Here is a 21,152-nt window from a genome sequence, read left to right as displayed (position 1 = left end):
GCAATTCTGTTGGTCAATAGCATAACAGGTCAAAGTTCTCTGATCTTTGACACTTCATGGTCTTGATTTTGAGATTTGTTTGTTTGTTTCTTTGTGGTTTTTGTTTGACTTTTTTTTTGAGAAGAATAGTTTGGTCACAATTAGCATGTTTTTTTCTTCCTGAAGATAGTGAAGAAGAAAAAAAAAAAAAAAAAGGACCAGTATCTAGCATTTTAGAAGAGCATTTCAGCATTTTTAGCTGGATGTCCTCTCCAGAAATTTCTTAATTTCTTTTCAGAAGTATTTATTTCTAAGTTCAGTAATGCGCCAGAAAAGCTTTTCTCTCCCTCTCTTCACCATCTCCCTGTGAGCACTCCCCATATGCCATTTCATCCAGAAACTCATTGTTTCTTGCCAACAAAAGATCCCAGGCTCTTGTTGCATGCTGCAAAGCCACATGCCACCTTCCCATGCCCCTTGGGAGCTTTGGCTTCTCCCAGCCTCAGGTAGCAGGTGGCACCCAGAAGTCCCTTGGTGCCCTATTTCCTATGGGTCTATGATTCTACGACTCGGTGGGTAAGGCATGGAGTGCACTGCCCTCCGGTTTCCACCAGCTTCCACCCATCTGCCCCCTCACCAGGGACTGCATCCAGTGGCAAAGGAACCGAACCACCTTTCCTGACACCTCGCCTTCCCCTCCCCGAGCTTTGTTCTCCTTCGGTTCAATGTATGAGGAGAATATTAACCACTGCAAAAGAGAATCTCACTTTCCGCCCCCCCCCTTCCCTTACTTGTCTCAAACAGTAGTTGAGAGAGGTGAGAAGAAGGATGTGGTGTTTCTGATCGATGGCTCGGATGGTGTCAGAAGAGGTTTCCCTCTCCTGAAGACGTTTGTCCAAAGAGTTGTCGAGAGCCTGGACATTGGCCGTGACAAGGTGCGTGTGGCTGTCGCACAGTACAGCAACACCATACAGCCCGAGTTCTTGCTGGACACCCACGAGGACAAAGCAGATCTCGTCAGCGCCATCCAGCAGCTGAAGCTCATGGGAGGGTCTCCTCTGAACACGGGGGCAGCCCTCGACTATCTCATCAAGAACGTGTTCACGGTGTCAAGCGGCAGCAGGATAGCGGAGGGCGTCCCGCAGTTCCTGATCCTGCTGACTGCTGACCGGTCCCAGGACGATGTCAGGAGGCCCTCAGTGGTCCTGAAGACGAGTGGCACGGTGCCCTTCGGCATTGGGATTGGAAACGCCGACCTCACAGAGCTGCAGACCATTTCCTTCCTCCCAGATTTTGCTATCTCTGTGCCCGACTTCAGCCAGCTGGACTCGGTGCAGCAGGTCGTCTCCAACAGAGTCATCCGGCTGACCAAGCAAGAGATAGAATCTCTTGCCCCTGACCTGGTTTTTACATCACCCAGCCCAGGTGAGAAGATGTTTGTGTCTGCACCGAGAGCCAGTGGCAAAATATGATGTTTAGTAGCATCATGGCTGCAACACAAACTGAGAAAAGCAAAGATGGTCATGGCTAAGACTCCAAGTCTGTCGTGGTCCCCCTGTTGGTGCACTCAGGGTTGGTAGGAGCTGTGCAATTAAACGGAGCCACCTTTAAGCCCAGCCCCTCGAGGTGGTCCATGCCGTATCCACATGGAAGACCCACAAAGTGAATGCTATTGCCTTAATCTTATTTTAAGTGGATGGATTTTTAAGTCCATGCTGTTCCTTCTGGAATGGAAATTGTGTCATTTATATGCTACAGGGACACCTTCACACTACTACAAATCAAGGTCAGCTTTCTGCTAAATATAAGATATGCTGATTTTTCCTACTTTTGCCTCCCTCATTCACCGAGGAAAGGGAAATTGGAAGTGGGCATCAGGAGAAGGATCAGATCTTATATTTCTGGTCTCCCTGGGAATGAAATCCAGCCAGCATATGCCTTGGATGAAGAGTATCCAGCCCGTATCAGTTCCTTAGAAATTCACTGTCCTACCCTGTTCATTCCCTTCTAAGCTAGACCACTTCCCTCCATCTCCATTTAACAGTGTGATATTCTGCGATAATTCAGGCTCTGAATTACCTGAATTACCACTGCAGAAAACACTTTATTAGGAATCAAAAAATCATCCTGGAAAGGCAGAAGCTGAGAGAATAATAAGATAGAATCTTTCCTAGAAGGCAAAGCCAAAGAAAGGGTGGTGGTTCTGAGTGTAAAGCAACCCGCCCTGAGTAAGGACTACCACCAGGCTACATTTTCTTGGGTGGAGATCTCACAAGGAATTACTGTTCCAGGTGTCCCGTTGGTCCCTCTTGCTTCCTTTGCTCTAGAATTTGCTGTTCTTGCACTCCCTGGGATGTATCTAGCAGACTGGTTGTGTCTCTGGGTTGAACCCAGAACTTCCTGCTGGGGCTCCCAGGAGTTATCCCAGGCAGGGAGACAAAGAAGTACCATCCCCATGGCCAGAGGCATGGGTCAGTGGTGTAGGTGATGAGCTTAGCTGCTCTCCATAAGCAATTCCTGGTGCTTCTTCTGACCGATGCCTTCTCTCCTGCAGCGGGTGTGAAGAGGGACGTCGTGTTCCTGGTTGATGGCTCTCGCTACGCCGCCCAGGAGTTCTACCTCGTCCGCGACCTCATCGGGAGGATCGTGAACAACCTGGACGTGGGCATCGACACCACCAGGATTTCGGTGGTCCAGTTCAGCGAGCATCCCCACGTGGAGTTCCTGCTCAACACCCACTCCACCAAGGACGAGGTGCAGAACGCCGTGAGGCAGCTGCGCTCCAAAGGTGGCCAGCTGGTGAACGTGGGGGAGGCCCTGGAGTTCGTGGCCAAGACCATCTTCACCCGGCCCTCCGGGAGCCGCATAGAGGAGGGCGTCCCGCAGTTCTTGGTCATCCTCTCCTCCCGCAAGTCCGACGATGACTTGGAGTATCCATCCCTCCAAGTCAAGCAAGTGGGGGTGGCACCTATGATGATAGCAAAGAACGTGGATACTGAAGAGATGATACAGATTTCCCTTAGTCCTGAATATGTATTCCAAGTCTCCAGCTTCCAGGAGCTGCCCAGCCTCGAGCAGAAGCTGCTGACTCCAATTGAAACCCTGACTGTGGACCAAATCAGGCGGCTGCTGGGAGATGTGCAACCCCCCGTAGGTAAGGCACTGGCTCTCTCTGGGCTGCTACTCAAACAGATGTTGCCCAAAAGACCTCCTCTTTAAGTCAAGATTTTCCTTAGTTAAAAACAGAGTCGTAGCACATATACAATTTTAGAAGGAAAGCTTTAGACAGATGGCAATTCTACCCAAGTACCTAAATACATTATAACCTATGATTTTCAAGTCAAGTACCTAGACATGACACCTATTTGGGTCAATTTCAATTCAAATACACAATGTATACAATTGCCTATTCCCACTTAGAAGCTTTCTAGGAAACAGGCATAAATCTGGGGCAAAATAAAGGTGGAAACTTTGACAAATCCAGAGAAGAGTACTGATGAATGAAACAGACAAGGCTCTGAGTAATGCATGCCTCAAACACTAGGCAGACACACATTCCCACTTGCACACAGGCCCTTTTGGAGAGGCTCCCTGAAGCATCGTGCCTCAAGTTGGCCAAAATATGCCACGTGGTTCTACCTCACATGACAGCAGATCGCACAGAAATCCTCCAGCAAAGCTTAAGCAAAGGCTTGGCACGCCAATAATTTCCTCTCTTCTCGTTTCCCCGCAGATGTTTCTGGAGATGAAAAGGACATAGTCTTCCTCATTGACAGCTCTGACAGCGTTCGGCCGGATGGGCTTGCTCATATTCGGGATTTCATCAGCAGAATTGTCCAGCAGCTGGAAGTGGGGCCGAACAAAGTGCGGATTGGGGTGGTGCAGTTCAGCAATGGTGTGTTCCCCGAGTTCTACTTGAAGACCCACAAGTCCAAAAATGCCGTCCTGGAAGCCATCCGCCGCTTGAGGCTTAGAGGTGGGTCCCCCCTGAATGCTGGCAAAGCCCTGGACTTCGTGGTGAAGAACTACTTCATCAAGTCAGCGGGGAGCAGGATAGAAGACGGAGTGCCCCAGCACCTGGTCGTCATCCTTGGAGACCGGTCCCAGGATGATGTGGACAGACCTGCCAGAGTGATCACTTCCACAAGCATCAAACCTCTGGGTGTCGGAGCCAGGAATGTGGACAGGGACCAGCTGCAGGTCATTACCAATGATCCTGGGCGCGTGCTTGTGGTACAGGATTTCACGGGACTCTCAACCTTAGAAAAGAGGGTGCAGAACATTCTTGATGAGCTCCCCATACCTACAACAGACTCACCTGGACCATTCCCACCTGGTAAGGCTGCTATTCATCCTGGAGACTTTTCTGAACAGAGTATAGATGGTATTTGTATAAAGTGAAAATGATGCTGTAATAACACCTTTTGATTCCCAAACCTTTAGCTCCATTGATTAAAAGAATTCTTTGAAGTTGTTGAGTTAGGAAAGAATATAATTAAATCTGAAAGGAGATGAGGGTGCCTATCAGAAGTAATGCTGTATGAAGTGTTATACGAAAATTGTCTTGTATGGATGTAAAATCCCACCAAGGGCCAATGAAATTAAAGTGGTAGAGAGGAGAGAGAAATTTCATTTGCAAAATGCTACTTCACAAAGCCCTGAGAGGCTTAAATGTTATAGATGCTGCAAACAATTACTAACAACTGTATTTTCTTTGTAATCTTTTCAGGAGGTAAAAAGCAGGCCGACATTGTGTTTTTGCTGGATGGCTCCATCAATCTGGGGAGAGATAACTTCCAAGAAGTTCTCCAGTTTGTCTACTCCGTGGTGGATGCCATTTACAGGGATGGCGACTCTATCCAGGTAGGACTGGCCCAGTACAACTCGGATGTCACTGATGAGTTTTTCCTCAAGGACCACTCCACCAAAGCTCAGATTTTAGATGCTATCAACAAAGTCATCTACAAAGGCGGGCGAGTGGCGAACACCGGCGCGGCCATCAAGCACATCCAGGAAAGACACTTTGTGAAGGAGGCCGGCAGCAGGATTGACCAGAGGGTGCCCCAGATCGCCTTCATCGTCACGGGTGGGAGGTCTATGGATGATGGGCCTAGGGCCTCCTTGGAAATCACGCAGAAAGGCGTCAAGGTGTTCGCAGTCGGCGTGAAGAACATTGACCTGAAGGAAGTCAGCCTGCTGGCCAGTGAGAGCGCCATGAGTTTCAGGGCATCCACAGCCCAGGAGCTGTCAGAGCTGAACGAGCAGGTCCTGGTCACGCTGGAAGCTGCCATGGAGGAGAGATTGTGCCCAGCACCAACAGATGTGACAAGAGGTAAGGACAATCCCTTCATGATGTTCTCAGGTCATTCTCAGGGGTGGCTTTTAATGCCCAGTGTGTTTTGGTGGACTTGTCTGTCCTACTGTTGTGCTTTGCCTATGGCCTGAGGTGCAGGATGGGCTCATTTCTCCTCCAGGGGTCTGATGGAGGCTGCAAACTTTTGGTACAAGAGTTCCCTGTCTATGGCCTTCAGCCTGTGAATGACTGGAGTAACATCACCACAGAGGTGCCATCGTGGTGGAACTCATTTCAGCACTAAATCATTGGCCTCCTACCACCACATTTAGCCTTTGGACTAAATCCCACTTTGGACTTTCTCACAGGGACATGATACCAGTATTATCTTGACAGACCAACTTGTTTCCTGCCAAAATGAAAAGTGATGGCTGTTGTTTCCCCTCCCTGTGTCTATTACAATATAATTGAAATTTTTGGCCATTCTTGCATGCATGGTATGCAGGAAATCACAGAATTCTAGTATAGTTTTAGTGGGAGGGCACCCCAAAAACCATCTCGTTCCAACTTCCCTGCCATGAAACACCTCCCACTCTCCCAGATTGCTTCAAGCCCTGTCCAACCTGTCCTTGAACACTTCCAGGGATGGGGCAGCCACAGCTTCTCTGGGCAACGTCTGCTAGGGCCTCACCACCCTCACAGGGAAGAATTTCTTCCCTATATCCCATCTAACCCTGCCCTCTGGCAGTGGGAAGCCATTCCCCCTGCTGTCACTGCAAGATCTTGTCCAGACCCTATGTCCCAGCTCTCTTGTAACCCCTTTAGACAATGGAGGGGAAAACCAGAATTTCCCTTGTCAGATCATCCTGGATGCCCACCTGATCTCATGACAGGTATATGAGGAAAAAAAACAGAGCATGAGTGGCTGTAGTTTAAGGTAAAATTGCCTTAAGAAGGAATCCCATGATTTGGCTACTTCAGAAGCCAAGCAGGGGAATTGTGGTGAGTAAGTGAGCTGGTATTGCTGTCGGATCAGACTCCCAGCAGCTGGTTTTACTTACTACATTACAGCCAGTCCTACTCCCAGCACGGCTGATCACAGCTCAGCCCTCTGACTTTGAGCAGAGGCGTCTCCTAAACCTCTGGAGAAGTGGAAAGAGAGGCACAACAGCCCTGAGTTGAGCAGCAGCTTCAGCTGAGAAGAAAAACTGAGTGCTGGGAAAAGCAAACCCCTGCTGGTGGTATTAAGTTATCCCAAGAGTGGATAAGATATTAACCAGGCAGTGTGGCTAGTATCAAAGAAAATTCAAACACCTCCCTGTGATTCTCTGAGCATCACTTCCAGCACAGGCAGAAGGTGCACACTGTACAAGTACTGACAGGTTTCCATGTGCTGGAGAGAGAGAAGCAGTCTTAGCTGCCTGATGAAAATGCAAATTTCTCTTGGACTTGGTTTAGGCAGCTTGTTCCAGTGCTAAAATTAAAAAAAAGTAAATTAATAAAACGCAAGTTTTCCCAGGTTATCACTGCTATGGTGAAAGGAAACAGAAGGCACTTGTGCGGCAAGTGGTGTCAGTTCTTGATGCAGTGCCCTCATTAACTACTAAAAGAGTAATTAGAAAAGCCATTACTTGAAAACCAATCATTGCATTGCTCCATGATGCTCTTCTCTCTTTCTTCATTCCCCTCTCAGACTGTGACTTAGACGTGATAATTGGCTTTGATGTCAGTGATGTTGGGCCCGGTCAAAACATCTTCAGTTCCCAGCGAGGCCTGGAGTCGAGAGTGGAGTCCGTGCTGAACAGGATAACGCAGATGCAGAAGATCAGCTGCACTGGCAACCAGGCACCCAACGTCAGGGTGGCCATCATGGCCCAGGCCCAGGGGGGACCCGTGGAGGGGCTGGACTTCTCCGAGTACCGGCCCGAGCTCTTGGAGAGGTTCCTGGACATGCGGACCCGCGGGCCCTATTACCTCAGGGCCGACACACTGAGGTCCTACCTGAGCAAATTCCGATCCTCGCCCGCTGGCAGTACCAAGGTGAGTCAGGGCCAAGGCCTCTGGGGTGGTATTGGCCAGCAAAGCTGACTTCTGATGTCCTTTGGTTGGTAAAGAAACTGTAAACTCATAATAATTAAAAAAAAATAAATTAATTGAATTTATTCACCATAAATTTAGTCACTTAAGCCCTACTTGTTTGCTGCACTCTGCCTGCGTTGTCGTGGTCCTGTCCTGACAATTGATGAGCATCACTGCAGCCAGTTCCCACAATCACTGCTTAGCTGCAAATTATCACTCTCCAGATATTTCCTGTGTTGTGCTCTAGCAACACCTGCATGATGTACAGCAACAGGAACGTACAGGAACCTGGCACAGGAATGCAGAGCTTCATGGCCTGGAAAAGGTGTAGAAGTCCCCTCACGTTCTCTCAGATGAAGCATTGGAGAAAGGCCCTTCAGGTTGCATATTGATTGTGATTCACACCTGAAATACTCTGGGTCCTGATGGAAATTTGCTTCTCTCCCAGGTCATAATCCATTTTACTGATGGTGTAGATGAGCCAATAAATCAGCTGGAGGCTGCTTCGTCTACTTTACACTCAGAAGGTAATTTTTTTGCTCTTCCAGGCAGTGATTATAGTCCATGTTAACATGTAGCCCATCTTACCACCATTTCTCCTAAATTCATCTGCTTTTGATAGTATGGGCTAAGGATTTTGTGAGTTCTACATGAACTTGCTGTTCTTCACTGCCTTCCTGTGATGTTTAGCTGCCTGCTGCCACCTAAGCATGTGGGCAGCTTACACTGGATGTGTCTGAAAATCCTTGTTCTCTATTGAAAAGGCTCTGTTTGCAATCAAAGATGTGCATAACCATGTGTTATCCCAGGGGAGGGTGTGTAGGCCCTCCAGAGCACCTCTCCCCATCACAAATCCCCTTCTGCTTCTCCCTGCCAGGAGTCAACGCTCTCATCTTCATCGGGCTGGACCGAGTGACCAACTTTGACAGAGTGATGCAGCTGGAGTTTGGCCGTGGGTTCACCTACAACAGACCACTCAGAGTTAATCTGCTGGACTTGGATTTTGAGCTGGCAGAGCAGCTCGTAAGTAACTTGGCACAGGCAGTGCTGCCTTGTAATGCTGGAGGAAAGCCCACGGCTGGATCTCCTGCGGGGCTGAGCCGTGGCTGGATTACACCCTCTTGGCTCTGCTCCTCTCCCCTCCCTGCCTCACGTCAGCTCTTTTCACAGATGCCACAGCAAACAAAGTTCAGAGCAGATCACGGTCTCTTCCCACTCCTGAAGAAACCCTACTCCAGCCGAGGCTTTAGGTCAAATGGGACGGGATAAGATGCCATCAAAAGCTGCAGTGCCAAAACCCCGCCCTCTGCCTGTGTTTACACTGTTGGTTTTTTTAACCTTACAGTAATGCCCTGTCGTGCCTGGTCAGTGCTAAACCTCTTGTAGAAGCGTTGCTTTCGAGGTTTCTTTCCCTGATCTCATGCACTGCCTGTATTTTAGACATGCTTTTACAAGTGAAGGCGTTACCCTTTAAGTCCCTTCCAACCTAACCCATTCCATGATTCTTTCTTCTTCATAGATTTACTTTACTCCCAATGCAGAGTCCCTCTCGAGTGTTGAGTTAGTTTGCTGTCAACCTCTGTGTGTCTAGTTCCTCCCAACTTCTCAGCTGCTACCAGCATGATTGAGATCCTTTTCCAATAGATTTAATAAGATTGGGTTTAACCACTGGTCCCTGTGGTAACCTTGCTGGGTCCTTACCCACAAATCAAAGTGTGGCCATTTGTGAGTGAGCCCTGGGTTTTGGGATAAGAGTTGGTCCTCATCCCCTCCCCAGGTAATTCAGCCTAGGAAAATCCTTCCAAAATGTGAATGTGCGAAGCTGGCAGGAAACGTTTGCAGCCAGCAATGTACTTGGAAAAGAAAGTGATTTTTTTTTCCTCTTCTTTCTGTTGGATGATGTAAAACCAAGCTGTGGTTTCTCTGAGTCCATACCATTCTTTTTAAAGTTTTTTTTTCTCCTTTACTGTGTGCTTGCAAACTGTTCTCAGCCTGCGGGTTGCTGGTGAGCTGTGACTTTCTCGTGGCCTGCTCCACAGACTGGAATTTTTTCCTTTGATGATGAGATTTCTCTCTTCAGTGACAGAAGAGAGCTCTGGGGACTGATGTCCTATTACATGCACTCAGTGAATTCTGCCCCACGCAGTTTCTGATTAAACCCTTCCCTCTGGTGTCCAAAATCAGGTGTTGGGGCTCTGGGAGGTTTCTAACGCTTTCACTTCCCATTTTTCCTGCAGGACAACATCGCAGAGAGGACATGCTGCAAGGTTCCCTGCAAGTGCTCAGGACAGAGAGGGGACAGAGGTGTGCCTGGCCCTATAGGACCAAAGGTAAGTCACTTCATCTGGGGATGAAGGGTCCCTGTGCACGGGAGCCTGGTGGTGACGTGCAGGTCCTGTAGTTGCAGTGGATGCTGTTAATTGGGAGGTCAGCTTCATTTACTCCTCCATTTGAGAACTGACCCTGGGATATGCAGAGCAATTGAGGGCTCTTCTTCCCTTTCACCACAGCCTCAATGCTGCAAAACATCCAAGAGAGCAGGGACAAATGTCTGGAAAGACAGGGTGAAACGTCCTGTGAAACAATTTAGGGACATCAAAAGGAGATCGTATCTCTCATTAATGCATATGACCAAGCAGCTGCTTTGTGCTTACCTAAGAAAACCTTGAATATCAATCACAGAACTATGAAGGAAATTCACAATTTTGTTTGTTGTCTTCTAGGGTGTCACAGGAGATCTTGGCTACGGAGGCTACCCTGGTGATGAAGGAGGACCGGTGAGTGACTGCCCCTGTTCAAATGGGGACCTCACCACAGTCAAGTGTTTGGAGGTGTTTCCACTAAATGAAAAGCCTCCACATTTTTTTCTGCTGGGAATGTGGATGTGGGTTAGAAGAGACAGCAGAACTCTGACTTTCCCACACCTGACATGCTGAGTTGCTGGTCCCAGCTTCTCCCGAGAGAAAGTCAGTAGGGAGCTTCTGGAGAGCTGGAGAAGGGTGATGGGGGAATAACTCCCATTATTTAATGTCACCCATCTCTGTGCTATTCCCTAAGGCAAATAAAATCCTCAATCAACTTCATCAAATCTGCAGCCTATGCCAAAGTTATCCATACCACCTGCAGCTGAAAGATTTGAGTTAGTCCAAAAGCGGAACCAAGAGTGACGTTCCTATCCCTCACACAGCAGACAATGTGAATCCCGTGAATTCTTACTAACACTCTTCATCCAAACTCTGCATGACTCCCACGTCAGCCCTGGAATAAACATCCCTCCATGCATCACTCCCAAGGGCTGAAGCCGAGGCCAAGGGGCTGACGGTGCTCATGGCTTTTCCAACAGCACAGGCAGGGGCCAAAGGCTGCTGTGAGACATCGCCCACCGGGCAATGTTTCCCTGGGGCTTGAAGGTCAGGATGGGATTAGACATCTGTGCAGAACTCTGAGGGCTTCTTCTTGTCATTTTAGTTTTGAAAGAGAAGTTTCACAAAGCTCTTTCACAGCTGAGGGACTGGGAAGGAGGTTTCTCTCTCAATGATGAAGACTTGCAGTTGGTCTCTACATGAGGAAGGTTGTGGGCAAGAGTTGCCAGGCAAAACCTGCTGCTCCTGTGCCTCCAAGCCACCTCCTGTGACAGACAGCCACAGAAAAAGGCTTAGCAGGCAACTCCTGACTGTTGTTTTTCCCCTCTATGCACCAGGGTGAGCGTGGACCACCGGGTGTGAATGGGACACAAGGTTTCCAGGGATGTCCCGGGCACAGAGGAACAAAGGTACGTGTGGGACAAGCCTGGACAGAGCAGACCCAGAGTGCAGTGGGTGGGAGTCCCCCAGGGGTAATTCCTGCTGCTTCAGGAGCTCACACAACCTCTGCCACGTGCCCTTGAGTGGTTGTGTCCACCTGGCCAGGCACCAGGGCTTTCAGAGGCTGTTGTGGCTTTGGTGTTGCTATGAAGAGCAAAAATGCAGCCCAGAGACCCAGGCTCAATCCACAGACAAGGATGATCTGTCTTCTGCAGTCTGGCTCTGGGGGGAAGATTTGGGAAGAGATGGATGTGCGTGTCTTGGCACAGGGCTGGGACAGTGAGTGGGTGGAACTCTGCTGCTGGGGAAGAGGGAGACAAGTGAGCCATGGCTGAGGCTTTAAAGGGGAACCTTGAGCTAATGGTCCAGGACAGCAGCTGCACCCCAAGCCAGAAAAGGTGGTGAAACATATAATGTTTATGGGAAGTAGTGAAATTAAGGGGATGTTTCCTACCATTTGCTCTCACCACATGATCCTCTGGCAGGGAGAAGAGGAATGCATGAACCAAGCCCATTAGCTGAGATACTGAGTCTTGTTAAAAATCTGTTCAGCCTTGGACAAAGGCACTAGGAGTGGCTCTGGATTAACATAAAAATGGGTGCAGGGAGAAACTAAAGTCAGTTTGTCAGTCAGTCAGAAGGAAGAGTTGTGGCAAGGAGTGAGATATATTATTGGATCAGCTGGATTAATCCCCATGCCCCACATATTTTATCTTGGCACAAGTGCTGGGGAGGCAGCTGAAGACAAACATTGACATAAGAGAAATTAGGGAAAGTCCTCTCCTGGTTGTGGTTCTGTGTCTGCCACCAAGCCCAGCCCTTCTTCTCCACTGCTTCCTATGGCAGTGAGCTGGACAAAAGTGGAATAACTCTCTTTTCTATCTCCTTAGGGTTCTCGGGGATTCCCAGGAGAGAAGGTAGGGAGCTATTTCCTCATGCCACAGCAGTGAGCGTGAGTGTGTGGCACATCAATATCCCCCTCCTCATTCCCCCTCCCTCTCAGTGAGCATTTGCCCCTTGCCTCCCTTCCACAGGGTGAACTGGGAGAAATGGGTCTGGATGGCATTGATGGAGAAGAGGTCAGTAATTTTAATCGTTTTTCTCTTAATGGCTTGATGCTTCAGTGAAGTATCTAAAAAGCACCTTGGAAGTGGCAAATATTCTAAAATAGTTTTCTTTTTTTTTTTTTTTAGGGAGACAAGGGCTTGCCTGGCTCCTCTGGAGAGAAGGGATATTCTGGCAGGAGGGTAGGCTCTAATCTCTTTTACAGTAGGGATAAATGATGCTGTAGAGGTAGACTTGAGCCAAGGGAGGGTGGAAAGCCATCGTGCTCCCCTCAGGGCTGAGGGCTGGGCAGAGATGCTTTCAAGAAGCAAGAGCTGCTCTTCCTAACTCTCCATCTCTTCCCTCAGGGAGATAAGGGAGTTAAGGGTGAACGAGGGGAACGAGGCGACCGTGGGCTCCGTGGAGATCCGGTAAATACTGCTAAGGCATCTTCTTGATTTTCCACCCACTTTCCACTGATCCTGGGGTCATCAGAGAGGGTGGCTCTGGCTTATTAAATGCTGTTTCACAGTGGCAAGGACTCAGAAGTGACACATGGATACCATGTTACACCAACCCATCAATCACTGCTTCACCGTATTAAATTCCCCTTCCTCATCTTCTTCGGTATTACTTCTCAGTTGAAAAGCTGTGTCTGTCTGAAAACAGCAGCAATACTTCATCTATTTCAGTCACAAAAGGAAAAAAAAAAAAGAAAAGTTGGTTCTCAGCTCTAGCAAAGAACTCTCTCAGTTTATGAAATTTGATTTTCATGTCCCACTTACACAGGTGTTTCTCATTGCTCTGTTGCTTTCAGGGAGATTCAGGAGCTGATAATACTCAACGGGGCCCCAGAGGACAAAAGGGTGAAATTGGACCAATGGTAAAATTTCTTTGTTGTCTTGTGTTGGTTTTTTTGGTTTTTACAACAGAATGGGCCAGAGAAAGGGAGAAAAAAGGATGCTGCCAAAAAGATGCAAGTTCCTTAAACTCATTGTGCCTTGTCAGATGGAATATTTTTTTCCACTAGAAAATGTTGTTGGTTTGCAACCAAAACTTTCTCTGGGAAGATGTCAGTTTAGAAGATGTTTTGTCTAAAATGCACCTTAAAAAAAATTACTATTATTTTACAATGCATTTTTGGGATATTGCCTCTGAAAAGAACTTTGTACTTGGAAATTACCTTTGTATGGTCTCATGGGTCATATACAAAAGCAGATAACTGATTAGATGACACCAAATCTAAACCTCCTGATTCACCTTTGCAAGGAAAAAAGCCCCACAAGCTCCTTAGAAAATTTCAAAACCCATCTGTTTTCACATCAGCTCACAATAAAAAAATGTGTCTTAAATTCTCAGAAGGCATTTCCCAAAGAATAGGAATGTTGACCTCTGCTGGCTCAGAAACTTGATGGAAAGTCTCTGTGAGTTGTTAGAAGGATTCCCACCAAAGGCAGGACTATTAACTTGTGTTGAAGCATGAAAGGAGCCATTTTTTGAGAACTGAATGTGTTTTCCCAGTGCCTGCTCATCTCAGGGCTCTCACTTGTGTTTTGTTTTTCCCTTAGGGAGATCCTGGACCGGCAGGGCTGGAGGGCCAAGATGGTGAAGTGGGGAGGAGGGTGAGTTGCCAGACCTCCAGTCAGCAAGGCCCAAGCTTAGATTGACCATAACTTTTCCCCTCCTTCCTTTCCATGTATTTTGTTTCACAGACATCAGGAATTCAACTACAAAACCTAATAAGCCACCCCCCAAAAAAGAACAAAAATCTCAAAAGGAAGATTCCTCATGCCTTCCTGGCTTGTTGTAGAGACTTTAAAAGTCAAATTTATTCCCATGCAAGTAACTCAGTGCTCAGATTAGTGGAGTTACACATGATTTATATATAAGGCCAGGTTGGATAGTTCTTGGAACAACCTGGTCTAGTGGAAGGTGTCCTTGCCCATGGCAGGAGGTTGGAATTAGATGGTCTTGAAGGTCCCTTCCAATCCAAACCAATCTGTGATTCCATGATATGCATCTGCATTTGGCTGCTGCTTTTGGAAAGGCAAAAATGGAGCTTGAGCTGGGATTGTTCCCTGCTGCTTGTCCCTCCCGTCCCAGGGATGGTGACACACTCCTGACATGCATGAGGGAGCAGCTCACCTACGTGGGGGATGTGAGGAGGGAAAAAACATGCCCAGGTCTGATTTAAGAGATCTGACCATCTGGATTTCCCTTTCCCCCCAGCAGTTTAAAACAGCCAAATGTAATTTTTGGACTATAAGAAGCACTGATAAGAAGCATTTATCTAAAAGCAATAGAGAAAGGTGTGCTTACATGTTAGATCAACAAACCTCATTGTTCCTTCATTTGCAGGGCATGGCAGGACGAAGGGGGCCTATAGGAGTAAAGGTAGGTGGTGATGGGACAACACATGGGGCTCCTGCCATACCACGGGCCAGGCAGCCTCAGCACCCAGAGGGATTTGCCAAGAGAAGGCACACGCAGGCTTTTCTTGTTCCCCTCTGCCTCCTCTCTCCTCCAAATTTCCCAACTCCTCCTCCTCCTCCTCAGGCTCATCTCCCTGTGTGCTCCTTGGTGCAGAACCAGCTGTCCACGTGCCTGCCTGTCTCCCACAGCATTCCCTGGTTGGATGTTTTGTCCCCATGTGCTGCTGGAGCAGTGTAACAGGGCCAAGGCGTGATGGTTGATGGCTATCGATTGCAGGAGGCAAATTGCCCCCTGCAATGGGGCAGTCACTGTGCTTATTGTCTGCTATCACCACATCTTGGAAAAAAAAAAAACAACAAAGAAAAAGCCCAGCTGAAAATCCATTCTTCCCTGCTCTTTGTGCAGCTGTGGATACCCTGATGTCCCCTTTCCCTTCCCATGGTGCTGACCACGTCCTCTCATGCTAACCTGCACTGTGCTGTTTTATACTTCCAGGGCACCAAGGGCTCGCCTGGTCAGCCAGGGCCAGCTGGAGAGCAAGGCATGCGGGGGCCACAGGTCAGTGAGCTCACAGCAGAGGAAAGCCCTTGCCTCATGATGGTGTGGTGTCACTTCATCACAGCCACTTCCCCAAAGAGTCTCACCCACAAAGACTGTTGGGATTTGGGTATTTTTGGGTGTGCTGTGGCCTGGCTGTCCCACTGTGATCACGCCAGCCAAGGTGTGACGTGTCTGCAAAGCATCCCTCAGACACTGCAGCATTTGCTTCCCCTTGGATCTTGGCGTGTTTCTGCCCACATGTGCTGACAGCCTCTCTTTTCTTCCCACACAGGGTCCCCCTGGCCAGGTTGGCACACCAGGCATCAGAGGAGAGCAGGGTGTCCCTGGACCCAGGGTAAGTCTGCTGCTTCCCAGACCTTGGCCCAACTATACTGTTGTTGAACTAATAAGATTCCTATGTATCTTCACATTCCCCTCTCCTAGGGCTCCAGCTCTGCTCCACTCTCTTTTAACACTCTCTTCCAGCGTGATTCTCCTCTCAGCTTATGCTTAAGACTTCTTGATCAAGAGTTACAGAAGAGAAAGAGCTAAAAGCAACCACAGAGGGGTCAGGCCTTCAGTGTTTGGCCCATTTTTGCAATTTTAGTTAAAGAGGATCCTTGAGTGACTGGTGGGGCATCTCTGTGATGTTTCATTCTCTGAAGCCAGAGCTTGACCATCTCACATGCCTGCAGGGGCCACCCCATGTATTTATTTCTCCCTCCTGCTGCATTCCTCAGCCACACCTATTGACACAAAGCCATATTGCATTTCCCCACCCCCAGCACGATTTCCCCCCTCCTGCTTTCCTGTGGGTGTTCTCTTAGGGACAATATAAATTGCTGCTGGCATTTGCATTGAACTGAGCTGGACCTCCAGCTCTTCCCAAACATGAAGCAGACTTCTGAATTTCCTGAGGTGTTTTGAGAGACACCAGCCCGAGCAGTCAATGCATGATTTCTATGGTCATCCACTTCCCTAGCTCCTGGCCTCTGAGTTTTCTTGAACGTTGCCAACATGCCTCTCCCCATTTCCATTCCAGGCTGGGAGTGGACCCCCAGGACCCCCAGGAGAACGTGGCAGGATTGGTCCCCTGGGAAGAAAGGTATGTCTTCAGGAGCACTGGGCAGCAGCAACTAAAGCTGCATTGAAAAGCTGTTGAATTTTGCGTGGGCTTAAAGAAATACATGAGATGAACCTCTTGGGCTTTCACAGTGTGGAGAGAGGCAACTCTGTGCTCATTGTCTCGTTAGACTCACATTTCAGAGAACAGAAAGGCAAAAGTAACTGAGCAACTGAGATTCCCCAGTCAACTTTCCTGAGCACATTCTCAGAAAATGCCCACGAGGGAAGGTTTTATCTTTCCTGAAATCACCAAAGATCCCACAAAAGAGCATGCACGTGGCAGTATTTCGGGCTGTGTAGGTCCACTCATGCCTTTCTGCCACGTGGAGAGTTGCAGATTGCTCTGTGGGAAGCAACCAGTGTTGATGGAGAGGGGAAGGCTCAGAGCAGCCTGGAATTCCAGCACATGCTTTAACAGATGCTCCTCCTTTTAGGGTGAGCCTGGAAACCCTGGACCCAAAGGGCCGAACGGACAGCCGGGCCCACGAGGAGAGATGGTGAGTGTGGTCATGCCCTCACACCTCTAAGGACACTTAAGGAACTTCAAGGAACATTTAAGAGTTTCACAAAGGCCTGTGGCTTCAGTGGGTTCTTTCTATTGGTGCTGCTGGATCTGTGGGGTTTAAGCTGTTTACATATGACATATCATTTACATATTAATGACTCTGCCTTTCCAATTTTAGGGCGATGATGGACGAGATGGAATTGGTGGCCCGGGTCCTAAAGGCAGGAAGGTAGGTGTACACTCAGCATTCCCACCTCCTCAAGAAGGACAAGGAAGCAGCCAAGACCTCCAGCGCAGATGGATGAGGGCATTTTCCAGAACATATCCAAATTAACCTTTCTGTTGTTTCAGGGAGAACGCGGCTTTGTAGGTTACGCAGGGCCAAAGGTAGGTGCAGCCCGTGAGCTGTGCACTTATTTTCCAAGCAATTTTCCATGGGCCTGTGCAGGTTTAGAGCTGCTGTTTGTGGTTTTCCCCTCCTAGGGTGGACCTGGTGACCGTGGTGTCGCTGGAGGCCCCGGCCCCAAAGGAAACAGAGGCCGCAGAGTAAGTTGGACCATGGTACAAATTTTCCCTTCTGCATGAATGCCCTGAAAGATGGACACACCTTTTCCTCCAAGTGCTCCTGGGAGTCCTCCTGCAGATGTTCATGGAGAGGACTTCTCTGCTCTCTCTTTCTAGGGAAATGCAGGAGTACCTGGGACACCCGGTCAGAAAGGAGAGGTTGGATACCCTGGGCCATCTGTAAGTGTTCATTGCATTGCTGATTGGCTTCATGTAACAGTGCCTGTGGGTGCCAGGCATTGAAAAATAAGTCCATCACTGTCTCCTGCTGATTTCAAGTTGGGGAAATCCCTCTTTATTTGTCTTGGATGTGTCTCTATAAATTTTTAAGCAGCTGTTTATTGCTGACAGATATTTACCCTTCCTCAAACCAAGGGAAAAAGTCAAAGAGACATGCTTTTACCAGGCATTAGGAATTCCCCATGGCAATATGTCCCTTAAAATTCCTTCTAGGAGATTCTCATCTCTTTATCATTCACCACCCCACACAGGATATAGGCCATGACCAAATCTGTCTGGAACGAGGCTCCCTAGAAAGGCCAAGGTGAACGTGGAGCATCGTAACTCATAGAATGGTCTGGATTGGAAGGGATCTTAAAGACCATCCAGTTCCAGCCTCCCTTTTGGGTTTGTCCTCAGCTAGGTTTACTTCTCACACAGAAGAGCCCTGCACTCTGTTGCTGGAAACACAGCTGAAAACAAACAGATTTTCCCTTGTCTCCTGCATGACCCATGGCTCAGTAGTTATTCTGACAGGGTTCGTAAGGCACCCTGGAGATACACTTTGCACTCAACTTCTCTTCATTCTTTGAAACAGGGCCTTAAAGGCGAGAAAGGAGAATCCAGAGATGTAAGTGTGGCATAATTCCTCTCTTGTTTTGGAACACCCTTGGGTTGGCTGTGTGACATATCTCTTTCCCCCCTTTCTTTATTTCCTAAAGCAATGTGCGCTGGTGCGGAACATCAAAGACAAATGCCGTGAGTACCTCCTCAGTGCTTTGCTAAGCCCCTCTCTCTACCCTTATTTGCCCATCACGTTACAAGAATGGCACTGACCAAGCTGTTTTTTTCTCTCCATCTTCTCCACAGCTTGCTGCTATGGTAAGTCTCATTCGGTCCTTTAAACCCCCAGGGTGGCTGCTTGTCACAGTTGTTGCTCTCCCCACATATGAATGATTTACCCCTGCTGAGGACACTGTCCTTGGATCCTGACAGCTGTTTGAGGCATGACTTGTTCCCGATGCACATTCCCAACAGGTCCCAAGGAGTGCCCTGTCTTCCCAACCGAGCTGGCCTTCGCTATTGACACCTCCTCGGGCGTCGTGAGGGAGGTTTTCAACAGGATGAAGCAAACCGTGCTCAGGGTGGTCAACAACTTAACCATCGCCGAGAGCAACTGTCCCCGGGGAGCACGGGTGGCTCTGGTCACCTACAACAACGAGGTCACCACCGAGATCCGCTTTGCTGACGCCAGGAAGAAATCCAGCCTCCTCCAGCAGATCCAAAACTTCCAGGCAACTCTGACCACGAAGCCACGGAGTCTGGAGACCGCCATGTCCTTCGTGGCCAGGAATACCTTCAAGCGTGCCCGCAGTGGCTTCCTGATGAGGAAGGTGGCTGTCTTCTTCAGCAACGGGGACACGAGGGCGTCCCCGCAGCTCAACGATGCTGTGCTGAAGCTCTACGACGCCGGGGTTGTGCCAGTGTTCCTCACCAGCAGGCAGGATGCTGTTCTTGCCAGAGCTCTGGAGGTTGGGGTCCTTCACCCTTTCTTTATTTTCTGCTCATGCCCTCGGTCTGATTTCATGGTGTTGGATGCCACAAGCAATGCTTGGCTTTCATAGGCCTCTCAAATGTGGAAGAGAGTATTGCTGGCCAAACGCATCCACCCATTAGGAGAGAAACCCTAATTCCGTAATCGCCATAGCACATGCTGGGAAGTGCTAGTGAGACTCTCAGGAGTCACTCTTCTCCCAGGCCATGGCTCCAGGGTGCCAGGTGTGGGATGAAACAGGAGGAAAAGTCTGACAGAGAGGGAAGGTGGGAGTACATTAGCTTTGTTGGCAGAGGGAGAGTGGATGGGCAGAGACTGAAACCCACGAAAAAGCCCCAGATAAACTCACTGAGCACTGGTTCAAGTGGTCCCTTTTCCTGGAGTTTATGACTCTAAAGTGACATCGGGGACACTAGGCTCCTCCAAAAGGGATCCACCGAGAGCATTGTGCTGAGCAGAGAATCCCTCAGAGCCGTGGGTTACCCTGCCCTCCTCTGAGCTGAGAGCAACAGAAGGCAGCGTTACTGACTCCGTGTGTTTCTGTTTCCATCTCACCAGATCAACAACACAGCGGTCGGTCACGCCATTGTTCTTCCAACCAGCGGCGGTCAGCTGAATCAAACCATTCAGAGGCTTTTGACTTGTCACATTTGTTTGGGTAAAGCATCCGATTTCTCCTCTAGGCAGCTCCAAATCCTTCTGGCCACACAGCAGCCGGTTGTAAGAAGGGAAGCCCAGCTTGGGAGTCGGCCCTTTTGTTGAGGGATACAAGGGATTCTTGGGTTGAGAGGCAAACATTGGCATTGTGAATGAGGTTTGCTGGGCGTTCTCTGCTTTGTAAAGAGAAGCTCCTTTTTTTTGTGTGGTTGCCACTTTCATAGCCCAAATACTGATAGCTAAGTGCTGTAAAAGATGGCCTTCTGCCACTTATGACAGAGTGCTTCAGGGATCCCCTTGGACAAAGGAGCACATAAAAAAATGCTGAACACATAACTGAATGTGTTGTGGGATGAAATGACTTTGGTATCGAGCAATGGACCAGTGAATGTCCAGGGCTTGATGGTGTTTCATGTGACACAAGAGATGTTTACAGTGATGAGGGAGAGTTTTATTTGGGTCCTGCAGGTGAAAGCCCCTGTATTTTTTCCCCAGATGTGTGTGACCCCCATCCCAGCTGTGTTGGAACTGGCCAGAGACCTGCATTCCGAGACAGAAGGGCAGCCCCCACGGACGTGGACACGGACATAGCCTTCATCCTGGACAGCTCCGAGTCCACCACCCCTCTGCAGTTCAGCGAGATGAGGAAGTACATTTCCCACATTGTAACTAACCTGGAAATCAGCTCAGAGCCAAAAGTATCCCAGCACCACGCCAGAGTGGCCGTTCTCCAGCAAGCTCCTTATGAACACGAAACCAACTCAAGCTTCCCACCAGTAAAAACTGAGTTCTCACTAACCGATTATGCATCCAAAGAGAAGATCATTAATTACCTCCACAACCAAATGACCCAGCTTCATGGCACGAGGGCTCTGGGAAGTGCAATTGAACACACAATTGCTCATGTCTTTGAAAGTGTGCCGAGCCCTCGGGACCTAAAAGTCATAGTTCTGATGATGACTGGAAAAGTGAACAAAAAAGAACTTGAGCACCTGCAGAGGGTTGTCATCAATGCAAAATGCAAAGGGTACTTCTTTGTTGTCTTGGGCATTGGCAGGAAGGTGAATGCCAAGAACATCTACAGCCTTGCCAGCGAGCCAAATGACGTGTTCTTCAAGCTGGTTGATAAACCAGGAGAGCTCCATGAAGAGCCTTTGCTGCGTTTTGGGACGCTGCTGCCGTCCTTTATCAGAAGTAAGTGTAACATCCTGCAGCCCGAGTGTCACGGAAGGGGCAACACGTGGCCTCTGAAAGGTTTTGAGCAGCAGGACCCACTGAAATCAGTCTCTTTTTTATCGTTTGTACTGTTTGGCGCAATTTGGGCTGCTCATAATTTACCTCGTTGAGTATGTCTGG

General features: G+C 48.7%; 1 protein-coding gene across 10 annotated transcripts in view; it reads left to right on the top strand.

The window, feature by feature from the left end:
* Window positions 1-21,152, top strand: part of COL6A3 (collagen type VI alpha 3 chain) — a 58,255-nt gene that overhangs the window by 25,927 nt on the left and 11,176 nt on the right. For 8 of the 10 annotated variants that reach the window (XM_053982783.1, XM_053982780.1, XM_053982779.1 and 5 more), the window contains 31 exons: window positions 784-1,404; window positions 2,534-3,133; window positions 3,713-4,315; window positions 4,709-5,311; window positions 6,966-7,312; window positions 7,800-7,878; window positions 8,229-8,374; window positions 9,589-9,681; window positions 10,075-10,128; window positions 11,052-11,123; window positions 12,045-12,071; window positions 12,189-12,233; window positions 12,348-12,401; window positions 12,567-12,629; window positions 13,016-13,081; window positions 13,767-13,820; window positions 14,557-14,592; window positions 15,127-15,189; window positions 15,464-15,526; window positions 16,214-16,276; window positions 16,731-16,793; window positions 16,980-17,030; window positions 17,153-17,188; window positions 17,285-17,347; window positions 17,483-17,545; window positions 18,183-18,215; window positions 18,307-18,343; window positions 18,455-18,466; window positions 18,623-19,116; window positions 19,698-19,797; window positions 20,292-20,990. In XM_053982783.1, coding sequence (XP_053838758.1) covers window positions 784-1,404; window positions 2,534-3,133; window positions 3,713-4,315; window positions 4,709-5,311; window positions 6,966-7,312; window positions 7,800-7,878; window positions 8,229-8,374; window positions 9,589-9,681; window positions 10,075-10,128; window positions 11,052-11,123; window positions 12,045-12,071; window positions 12,189-12,233; window positions 12,348-12,401; window positions 12,567-12,629; window positions 13,016-13,081; window positions 13,767-13,820; window positions 14,557-14,592; window positions 15,127-15,189; window positions 15,464-15,526; window positions 16,214-16,276; window positions 16,731-16,793; window positions 16,980-17,030; window positions 17,153-17,188; window positions 17,285-17,347; window positions 17,483-17,545; window positions 18,183-18,215; window positions 18,307-18,343; window positions 18,455-18,466; window positions 18,623-19,116; window positions 19,698-19,797; window positions 20,292-20,990 — 5,403 coding nt within the window. The remainder of the gene's footprint in view (window positions 1-783; window positions 1,405-2,533; window positions 3,134-3,712; window positions 4,316-4,708; window positions 5,312-6,965; window positions 7,313-7,799; window positions 7,879-8,228; window positions 8,375-9,588; window positions 9,682-10,074; window positions 10,129-11,051; window positions 11,124-12,044; window positions 12,072-12,188; window positions 12,234-12,347; window positions 12,402-12,566; window positions 12,630-13,015; window positions 13,082-13,766; window positions 13,821-14,556; window positions 14,593-15,126; window positions 15,190-15,463; window positions 15,527-16,213; window positions 16,277-16,730; window positions 16,794-16,979; window positions 17,031-17,152; window positions 17,189-17,284; window positions 17,348-17,482; window positions 17,546-18,182; window positions 18,216-18,306; window positions 18,344-18,454; window positions 18,467-18,622; window positions 19,117-19,697; window positions 19,798-20,291; window positions 20,991-21,152) is intronic. The other 2 variants (XM_053982776.1, XM_053982782.1) reach the window with 2 other exon arrangements.

Source organism: Vidua macroura, chromosome 7 (genome assembly GCF_024509145.1).
Source record: "Vidua macroura isolate BioBank_ID:100142 chromosome 7, ASM2450914v1, whole genome shotgun sequence".
NCBI classification, from domain to species: Eukaryota; Metazoa; Chordata; class Aves; order Passeriformes; family Viduidae; genus Vidua; species Vidua macroura.
The sequence above is the reverse complement of the archived record's forward strand: the minus strand, read 5'-3'. Positions and strand labels throughout refer to the sequence as shown.